Source organism: Phaethon lepturus, unplaced genomic scaffold (assembly GCF_000687285.1).
Source record: "Phaethon lepturus isolate BGI_N335 unplaced genomic scaffold, ASM68728v1 scaffold9495, whole genome shotgun sequence".
In the NCBI taxonomy this organism is placed as follows: Eukaryota; Metazoa; Chordata; class Aves; order Phaethontiformes; family Phaethontidae; genus Phaethon; species Phaethon lepturus.
The window spans coordinates 26,081-37,305 of record NW_010539918.1 but is presented as its reverse complement, the minus strand read 5'-3'; the positions used below and the strand labels follow the sequence as shown (position 1 = coordinate 37,305).

Sequence of the window (11,225 nt, the reverse complement as noted above, 5' to 3'; positions counted from 1 at the left end):
TTCAAGTGACTTATCCCCTACCTATTTGAAGCACCTTTGTGTTATAAGATACACGCATGTTTCTTACAATGCTGATGCGGCCTTTGTCTTCTAAGGGAAGCAATGAAGAAAGAAATTCAGTAGCAAAGTGCTCCATCTCTTCTGTAGTTTTAACATACAGTGTGCTTTAGTTTCAATTAATAGATATTAAGAGAATGCTGACCTAGCTTCACCAGCAAATGCTTACACAAATGCTTAAGTGTGTACTTAATTAAGCACGCAATTAACTGAGTCTTTGCCTGGTCTAGACTTTTGCATATGCCAGTGTGCTGTCAGCAATCCAAAAAGCAAAGTATATCACAGTTGCACAGACAAGGGTGGGGGGAATTGACAGAGAAGCAAACGAGAGGAATGCAGAAAGAAATGTTAATTTGTTTAGGAACTACACAGAAAACAAATCACTTTCCACTGTGCTTTTCCTTTAACTTTGCCATCCCAGCATTGTGAATAAATACAAAAGATCTTCCAGATAAAAATTAATGCATTAACACTCCTAGTGAAACTAAAAAGAGACTGGTCAGTAACCAGCACTGCTTGCTTGAAATGTGAGACTTGTATTAGCTGAAGTGGCCAGTCCCTGGGTTATTTTCTGTTTATTTAGTTAAGTAGCAACTCAGCCTCATGTGGAATGAGCAAATCAAGAAATGCAAGCCAAGGCTGAGTTACATTTTCCCAGAGAAAATGAAAGCTTTTTGGTTAAATACAGTGCTGCGCTGGAGTAACGCTATATTAAATATTTAGTCAGGCTAAAAGCAGAGGAGTATACCAAAAACAACATTTCTCCTTCTCCCACATCCACATCTAAATAGAGAAATACCATTGTAATTATATTTTGCAATGTCCCTGAGTTACTTTTTCTACAGAATTACTATTTTAAAATCACAGTCTGCTATTCTAGTCCTATCAAAAGACCCAAATTTATTCTCCCTTATGTGGGTGGGGTTTCTCTAGCATCTCATTCCTTCCTCCCCTAGTCTCCACACAAAGCAGCACTCTTCAAAGGGCGGTATGTCCCAAGTGGATGCAAGCATATTCTAAGTGTTTCTCAATACGTAATTTTGTGGACCTGCCTAGTCACATGTTGCTGGCATTCCTATTTTTTCCAACTGCTAAACAGTTTCAAATGACAGCTAAAAGTGTATGGACAAGTTTTCTAAAGGTAGTTTCAAGGCAAGCAATCGTTGTGGCTGCTCCTAAGAAACTGCTACAGCAAAAAGGATGGAAAGTCATCTATTAATGGGTGAGCTGTGCCATGACACAGATAATGGACTTGATCTTGCAAATCATTAATCACACAAGTAGTATTGGCTGGCTCAGGTCCATGTGCATTTTTGGTCATATTTATATAAATGCAGATGAGCAAAAGCAGCTTGTATTTGTATTTCAATAATTTCTACAGAGCCAAATACCACTCTACAGTTGAACACATTATTCCTGTTTAAAACCATGACAGGACTGAACACAAACACTGAATGGCCTATTTCCATAAAATGTTTCAACTCTTTCTTCTGCCATTTTTAAGTTGACCATATGCTTATACTCTGATTCATCCTGAGAACCTCTGAGAGCTCCCTAAAAGTTACACAAAGCTTGTTCTGTGGGTAGAGCCTTCCAAGCCCATGTGTCTCAGCTTTGCTATAGAACATTGCTAATAGTATAATGGCATTCACCAGTGTCTTAAAATTGCTGAGTATTAACAAGCACCTTTAAAGACACTTCACAGGGGTGATTATTGTGACTGTAATTTCTTCTGACAGGATGAGTCAGCTATACTATGTTGACAAAACAGCATCTCATTAATTCAGATGCCATGTGCTCTAAGAAACATTTATCTGACATTAGAGTGTTACATGAATTGTTACTCTGCAAAAGAGAAAGAGAGAGATGTATATTCAATGTCCTGGTCTACATCCTGAAATTCTGGTTTATTCTGCATTCAGTCCTAACCCTGGCCAAATTCTATTACCCTTATATGCTTAGCATTTGGCTTAGCAATTAATTCAGGATTTAGCCATTCTCTGAAATATGACACATACTTGAAAGATGGCTTTCACTTCATACCAAATGCTACTGATGAACACATTCAAAAACTCTCAATTTCTTAGAGCAATGGATTCAGAATTTGTTTATAGATCATTATCAAGCACCCAGTCATGACATCTGTGATCAATCTTAGTAGTACCTTACTTGAGTAGTCCTGTCCATATGAGTAACCCCTCTGACATCAGTGGAGCAGTGTGAACAGTAATGTGCTAGCTACTTTGATTAAGAATAGCATAACTGAGCCCATGGTATTCTGTATTTTGTACATCAGGCATAGATTTAGTGAAGGAACTACCACCCCTGCAATAATACTGCCTTCTATTATATAATGCATTGTGGTCACAAAGCAGCACAGCTCCATCATAAAATAAAGGCTGCACCTGCCCTGGGACATCTGAAAAAAACCCACATCACATGCACATACAAATCTAACATCTTCCCTTGATGCTAAGCATTAGTTTTACTGATCTAACAAAATGTCTGGGATAATTTGTTGACTTCTACACATTAATCTTGCCCCTTGATCTAAGTTCAGTTTAAAGTACAACTAGGCACAAAAATACAGAGCTTGTTATTATTAAAACAAATAGAAACCTTTATGGACATTTTCAAAAGATATTTTAGTCATACAGTGTGAAATAGATCAGGTATGCCACAAGAGTCACCAAAACACTTGAAGGTTTACATGGTGTTATATTTCTCTTGTATTTGTGACCCTGAGTCCCTGTAGTAAACTGTACTGGCACTTTGATCTTCCCATTTTGCAGCATTTACATTCTATGTGTCTTGAATGAAAGGGGAGGCGGGTGAGAGCACATTGCACTGCATGGAGCGTTCTCCAGCTGCATCATCCAAACAGTAACACAAGAGAGACAGATGGTTATGGATCATTGCTTGGCAAAGACACTACAATGACTTGATGAGATCTTTGCTAAGTTTCAGCTAAGAAATTAAGTAAGCAGAAACTGTAGATGTTAAATAGAAAAAAGAGAAATCTTCTTTAATCGTGGTATCTTTGACAGAAGATAGCTTCAGGGCTTATTAAAGATGGAGCTAGAAATCTCTTCCCTTAGTTTTCAGGTTTCCAAGGCTCTTCTTCAAGAACACTGAAGTCTGCAGATTTGCCACTGGTTGCCAGTGTTACCTGCAAGTAATTATCATCAACAACCACCTTAAAGGCCAAGGCCACTTGACAAGAAAAGTTAGGAATTTTATATGTAAGATCATGATATTTACAGGAACTACATACACCATGTCTTATTTTATATGTATATATATATATATAAAAAAATGTATTTATTCAGAATTCACAACACTCCTGAATAGTGAAACTCCTGTTCATTTGTTATACTGCCTAGAAACATTAGCAGCAGGAAAAAAGTACCATATTTTCTTAGCCTTTGCTGTAGCTTTTTTATAATAAATATTTCAGATTCTACTCCTTCCTATCTCCTACACAGTTCTCTGGTTTATTTCAAAATCAGATTACTTTTTTTTAAATGTAGGAAGTAATATATTTTCAGTGGAATTCCTTAGCAAAGCAGGATAGCTGATGCAAGGACATGAAAAATATAAAAGGCCAGAATAATCACAGATGTGTGTCTATACAAACTCACCTACAATTATACAATCTCTAAAAATGGAGGAAAAGATACACTGTGAAAGTATTGTTCATCATACTACTATTTCTAACAACGTATTGAAAGATTTTGACTATAGTCATACCAAAAATTCATAGTAATGCCATGTTTGTCTCACAAAAAGTACAGCAAAACATCACTCTTGCCTGTAAAGATATGTGCTAAAATTTTTAGGTTTTAAGTAAGGTAGAAGACCTATAGTGATATACCAACTCACAGTAAACACTGGCCGAACACATTGAATCCCAGAAATCACTATAAATAAACCCACGCTTCAAGAAAGATAGCACCAGCCAAATGACTTAAAAAATTTTAAAAAGGTAAAATGTCAATTTAACTTTACAAAAGTGATCTAGATCTTTATAGTTGTGAGACAACCTTTCATTCAATGATAAATGGATGGCTCACTCTTTCCTAACTTACCTTGTAAGTTAACATCCTCAGCTTCAAATGAAAACTTAAAGACAGAGCTGAAATTCCCCATGCTGGATAAACTGGATGCATGGAAGCATTGGGAAATGGAAATATGACAAAATGCACTGATTTTTGAAACAAAGTCAAACTTTTTCTTAGATAATTGAAAGGGGGAAACATGCAAATACAGGAATGAACAGCTTATTCAGAAATTAAAAACACATAGTGTAATGTGAAATATGATAACAAAAAATACAAAAATATCATGCAATAACAACCACTCCACCCCCATATAAAGGTAAACTACTTATTAAAAATATACAATGACCATGCAAAATTATACACTACTAGTGTTATACATGGAATATATCACAGAAAGTACATAGAAAGGACATGCTAGTAGATTAGCTTTTACAAATTCTGACCAGAGTTGCAGTGAGCTTTTCAATCCACCAGTGTATTTGACAGGATGAAGAAATGTCTCTTCAGATTTAACAGCAGGCTGTTTTGAAGCCCCAAATCCTACACTCTGTTGCTTTTGTTACTTTAACACTTGGGAGCTGTAGACCACTTCAACATGATCCAAATGCTTTGCAAATGTCAGCATATATTCATAGCTTGGGAAGTAGACCATAACATCACATCATTTTGGCAGCTTGCAGACAGACATACAGACAAGTGACCTGCTTGAAGTCAATCTTGCACTCAATTCAGTAAACCGTGGCTCTTTTCATGAGTTTAAAAGTGCAAAATGAGATCACAAGCAGAGCAAACCTAAAGCAATTGAAAAGGACAAACACTTCCAGCTCATAAGTGACTGGTCCCAAATTTTAATTAAAGGGTGTACTTAGGACACTTGCTTACTACTTACTACTTACTTACTTACTTACTACTACGGTACTTACTACTCACCATTAGTCCATGTTTTTGAGGTAAGCTAATGCCTCAACTGAGGGAAGTTATAAGAGAAACTGAAGGAGAAAAGGAAAGTGCAGCAAGTATTGCATCAATGGGCTGCTACTTTCTAGCTTGACTTGGTTGTCTGTGCAAATCTGAGAGACTAGAAGGAGATAAAATTATCAGTATTCAGTTCCATGAACCTGATTCAGACTGATATATGGTAGCTGAATTTGTCTTAAATCCACTGAAACTAGTATAGTCTATTTCACTGAAAAACAGTTAAGTTCCAAAAGGAGTTAACCAAAAAATAAGAGTGTGTGTGTGCACGCATGCTTATTTTTAATGAAAAAAATCTTTTATCAGTTGACAAAATCTTTCGTTTCAGGGAGTTTCATTTTTCCCTCAAATTTTTATCTCTTCTGTGTCCTATCCTTTTTTGAGAAATATGACAACTAACGACTATTTTTAGTTTTGTCTAAGCATAATCTCTTTCCATTTCAAAATTTTTATCTTTAATTTTTCTCATGGAAAAAAAGAGGGTCAGAAGAGGAAGGGGAGAGCCATATCAGAACAAAATGTTTGTTTTCATTTTTAAAAAGAACATTTTATTAAAACCTTGGAAGATTCAGAAAGAAATTGAGGATAAGATGAAAGTTTTTTCTTTCTTGAATTCTGTATTACTTTTTCCCCTGGAAATTCAGATTTGGCCTGACATTACCTAGAAGTAAGCATTAGAAAAAAAATATATTCTAAATAACATATCCAGCCAGGTTAGAGACAGGTGAAAGTGATAGAACAGGACTTCTATTTCCAGTATACATGATGATCTGCTAATGGACTTTATGTAGGCTTTCACAGTTAGATTCACTGGCTCACTGGCAACTGGAAGATGGAAGAGAATCTGTTTGGATAAATGGCTAAGGTAGGCTCACTGGCAAACTCACTGCGTCAAAGGCAGTGTGCAAGATCAGACCAGAGTATTAATAAATAATAAAAAAAGGCTATGAAATGAAAAGTTTCAGCTTGTTCCACTCTCTCCTCCTTTTCAAAAACTCTCTCTTGATTTTAAACTGCCCTGTCCTTGTGGTGGGTGCTTAGTAAATTTCTAACCACTAACCTCCCCAACTGTTTTCTCATTCAACTGGTGAGGTTTCTCAAGCTCACTTTGCTCTGATCAAGATGTTATTATTATTATTAATAATCCATGTTAGTTACAGAAAGAATTAGAGAGAGAATATGATGTTTGTGTCTTAATGACTCAGGAACGATGATGGAAGCAAAGCGCAAGCATGCTGTATGAGAGCAGGAACATTCTGATGCTAAAGTGCATTCAACACATCCATCTCTGAACAGCATATCATGGAAGGCAGTCAGCAAATGACAACACCTATATCTGAATTGCAACTATCCTTCATTTGGGTTGGCAATTAAGTTCTCTGTTGCCATAGAAAATTAAGTAAATGTCCATAGCAGGTGATGCCATATTCTCTGTGTCTTGGCATATTCCATAATAGGCTGCATCTTGCCTTTTGATATGTAAACAATGTACATAATTTTTTCCCCCACTTTTAAGAAGAGCGCAAAACCACCACTTTTTGAATTTGTCAAACTCATTCAAAACGTCTGGGGTTCATGGACCTTGTTGTCACATTGTTACTTGCAGAATGATTTGAAAAATACATGCACATTAAAAAAGAAGATAAAATAAAGCATGCAGTGCTATATACATGTCTCAATATCCATAAATGTGAAAGGTACCTTGCACTCATCTACTATGACTGAGTTGTGAGCTGCAAAAACACATTGGTTTGAGTTGTTTTCCCTATGATTTTTCACGTCGTCATAGATTGACTGAGTCTTGGTCATTTCAATGTCTTCATGCCCTTTATGATGGGAATCAATGGTGTTAAGTTCTGCCTTGGAAAGGTGGTAGACAATGCCAGCACCAAAAGAATCCCCCACTACATTGACTGATGTTCTCATGCGGTCCCTACAAAAGAAGCAAAAGGCAGAGGCTGAATGACATGAGAGGAAGAAAAAGTAGGGCATGGCAGCCTTGTTAATGTTACAGTTACTGCACTTACTTCAGAAAGTTTACGGCATCTTTAGAACAGAAACATGGGAACTTTCATGTGTAATTGAAAAAGCCTGCTTTCCCAGGGGACTTGTTCAGACAGGAAGATGTGCAAACTCCAACGTCCCAGCTGCTCATATTCATGGATTTTGTCAAAGAACTTGTGCTAGAGACACAGTGAAATTGCAGAGCTGTGCTTCACTGAGATCCCCCCAGCACCTGCTTCTGGAGCTCAAGGTTTCAATGTCAAGGTGCCAGGCTCACACCATTGCCCTTTGTTTAATCTGAATTTATCACAGCACTGAACTTAATGCAGACAGATAAAAGGATTTTGGATCTGATGTAGTGATCTCATTTCTGGGATGGATTACCAAATGGCCTCTCCCTTTACTCTCAGTGAGCAAACTATGGGGAAAAAAATGCCTGAAATACCTCCATAAGGCTCAGGGCATCGATGCTCCTCTCCTGCTACCATCTTTACAGATGGTGATCTGTTAGCATAGCAGCACGGCCACTTACACTACTGTATGCCAGGGCTCAGCATACAAGTCAACCAAATATAGGTCACATCCTACAAAGTGATGAGCCTGTGACAGCATTTCAGTTATGAGTGCCCCTCATTGTGGGAAGGTGCCAAGAGAGGCTCACATGCTTCATTACAAGAAACGTGTTTGTTGGCACTTCCTGGACAGGATGCCACTGGACAGACACACCACCTTTCTCTTTTGTTGTTTTTAGAGTGTGGCAGCATCTGTCACAGTGAACTCATGGTTGTGGATTTTCCCCCATTTGAGAATTCTGCCCCAAATCTGCCCAAAATTCTGCAAAAATGGGAGATGGTCTTACAGAGCACTGCAGGCCTATGGGCTCCTGATATCTTTCCTACTTCAGGTAGGCTGTGTTACACATGTTGAAATCATTTTCAACTTAATTTGCCTCTTCATATCTGAACTAAACCTAAGACTCCTAAAAACTTTCTGACTGAGAGTTGCAATTTAAAGATACTGCAGCAACTGAGTCCAGCTTTCTCAAACAGGTCAGAGAAGTGATTACACTGAATAGTTCTCCAAAGACTCATTTACACAAAATAGGCAGGTTGAACAGTGTGGACATCTGCCAAGTGACACAAAAGCCAGCATGTAAGACCTCATTTCCCATGACAGTGAGTGATTGATTTGAAACCACTCTTTCTGATATTTCTGGTACTAGATTTGTGTGACATCTCCTCTTCCTGTAGAACACCGAGAAAAAAACCCTAAAGATATATATATAAAAAAAACCTGCATATTGATAAACATTCATTGCACATGCCTGTTCATGGCCATACAAACTTTTTACATCTTTGCTCTAAATATTTGTAAATCTGCCTTTCCCAGATGTGGAACTGTATTCCCTTTCAAGTTTCTCCTCTCCCTCTCTGCATTATCATGCTTACATATTTGGAGTTTGTGGTATAACATCTTAGTTGAAGCAGTTAACTTTTTTTTTTTGGTCATCAAAAGAATACCCAGAAGGAACAAAACCCTCCAATAATCCCCCCCAACAAACAAACCAACAAGCCATAGGAGGAAAATATCATTCCAGTTTTGCTTCACACAAATTAAATTGCAGTTCTCATCCCATGCCTGTGAAGAGTGTTTTAAACTTGGTCAGAGTGGCAGAATAGGAAAATACGACTTTCTGTGTGTAATTTTTAATTAAGACCATCAAATATACTGAACCGAACAATATGGCTTCACAAAAAGAACACCTGCTTAATTTTTTCTGTATGAATGGCATTAAATTTTAAAAGGATTCACTGATGCCAGACTATGGAGGGGTAGTATAGGATGCCAAAAAAACAAAGTGGAGAGAACACATAAATATAATTGAGGCACAGTTCAAATTCTGAAAAGGTCATTTGAGGAGATGCTCCATCCCGCATACATGTATTACTGGCCAAGAGATTCAGTGACACAAACTGCACACTGCTGCAGAACGTGCTATACTGTGTGAACTGAAGTAAACAAGCTGTCAGGAATCAACAGCAAAGTGCCACTGACCTCTTTTGGGCCAAAGAACACCCTAAGAAGAACAAAGACAACTGTACTTACTCTTTTGTTAAAAACAGCATGCCAATTAATTCCAGATGTGCTGAAATTATGGAAACAAAATCAACATAGGAAAGCTGCAGCTTAGTATATGACTTGCCCCAACACAGATACTTCTGCATTGTCAGTAACAGCTTCTGAGAGGAATAATGGGACTGAATGTCAAAGTTATCTCCCAAAAGACAACTCAGCATCTGATAAGAATGGGCTTTGGAATAATTAGGAAGTAATTCTTTAAATCCTGATAAGGGTTAATGCCTAATTTCCTCAAACTGGCATAAATCAGAGGAACTGGAAGCTTAAAAATGTAGATGAAAGGAACAGAAATGAGAAGAATTGAATCAAGCCCCCTTGTTATTAGTGTCATAGTACCTATATAGCATGCTAGTATGCAAAGAAGTTACTCCTGTTCACTGAAAGCTTGAAAACCCAGTATATCAAGCTTACTAGATTTTAGAAAGGAGATTAAAATCTTAGCACACCTGCTAAGTCAAAGACCAGCTGACATGTTTGTCTTTACAAGAAACAGCTCTTGTTTTCCATAGTTTAATTCGATTTACATAAGGCCCTGTCCATAACATCCAGATGTCAACTGTGTCTGAATATCGTGAATTTAAATCTAACTCAGGAAACAGTCAGAACACAAGTCATCTTTCTCTGAGTTACTGAATGAAGGTTGAAATACTGGATCATCCAGCCACACCCATTTTCTCTAATTCATCTCTCTTCACTGCAAAATACCACTGTATTTGAGGTTGTGCTATGATATTTGCTAAGCTTGTCAGTCTCATATCTGGACAGTAGCCAGCTTCTGGCTAGAGGAAAAGAAGCTGGTTATATTCCAGTTGTTGACACATAATTACTGTCCTATTAAATGTAACTGCTGTGTTGTGCTTAGTTTTAAAATGAGAAACTATAAGAGTTTTGAAATCTTGGGAAACTTGCCTGGTGAAAAAGCTCACACTGTGTGTATACACATGGGAGGGGGAAAGGTTGAGCAACCTAATCTCTAGATATTGCAAACGCTCGAGAAGAAATGGATGCGGAAACCTCTTGGCTCCAATTTGAAGGAGAGAGTGCCAAGTTTAAGGACAAGTCAGCTTTGTGTTACACCGTGATCAAATCGTGCAAAATTGGTTTTGGTAAGATCACAGTTTCAGATTATGGTAGTACTGTAAAATCAATTGACGTTCTGCTATTTTCTTTCATCACAAATATTGAAAAACTCATAAATAGGACATTTTTTAAAAGCTTTCATCATATGGAATTGAAAAGAACTATTCCAAATATTTCTATATGGCTGGTTGCATTTACACACTGGTTCCAGAAAAGTGGCTCAAATTAAATATTGGCTGGGTTGTAAATATTTTATTAATTTTCTCTTCTACATTCTGTTAGAAATATTGCTGTAATATTTGATGATCTAAAGAAATGGAAGAAGACAATGTTTGTAAGTAAAGAAAAAGTATTTTTCACATTTTCATACAATCATTAAGGTTGGAAAGGACCTTTAAGATCATCAAGTCCAACCATCAAACCAACACCACCATGACCACTAAACCATGTCCTGAAGCCCCATGTCTACACGTTTTTTGAACACTTCCAGTGATGGTAACTCCACCACCTCCCTGGGCAGCCTGTTCCAATGCTTGACCACTCTCTCAGTAAAACAATCTTTCCTAATATCCAATCTAAACCTCCCCTGGTGCAACTTGAGGCCATTTCCTCTCGTCCTATCACTAGTTACCTGGGAGAAGAGACCAATACTCATCTCACTACAGCCCCCTTTCAGGTAGTTGTAGAGGGCAATAAGGTCTCCCCTCAGCCTCCTCTTCTCCAGGCTAAATAAGCCGAGTTCCCTCAGCTGCTCCTCGTTAGACTTGTTCTCCAGACCCCTCACCAGCTTCGTTGCCCTTCTCTGGACATGCTCCAGCACCTCAACGTCCTTCCGGTAGTGAGGGGCCCAAAACTGAACACAGGATTCAAGGTGTGGCCTCACCAGTGCCGAGTACAGGGGCACGATCA

General features: G+C 37.8%; 1 protein-coding gene across 1 annotated transcript in view; it reads right to left on the bottom strand.

The window, feature by feature from the left end:
- Positions 1-3,151: 3,151 nt before the first annotated feature.
- Positions 3,152-11,225, bottom strand: part of SLC1A2 (solute carrier family 1 (glial high affinity glutamate transporter), member 2) — a 33,467-nt gene continuing 25,393 nt past the window's right edge. Inside the window, exons 9-10 of the mRNA XM_010287276.1 lie at positions 6,795-7,026; positions 3,152-3,226 (exon numbers count right to left, since the gene is read on the bottom strand). Coding sequence (XP_010285578.1) covers positions 3,152-3,226; positions 6,795-7,026 — 307 coding nt within the window. The remainder of the gene's footprint in view (positions 3,227-6,794; positions 7,027-11,225) is intronic.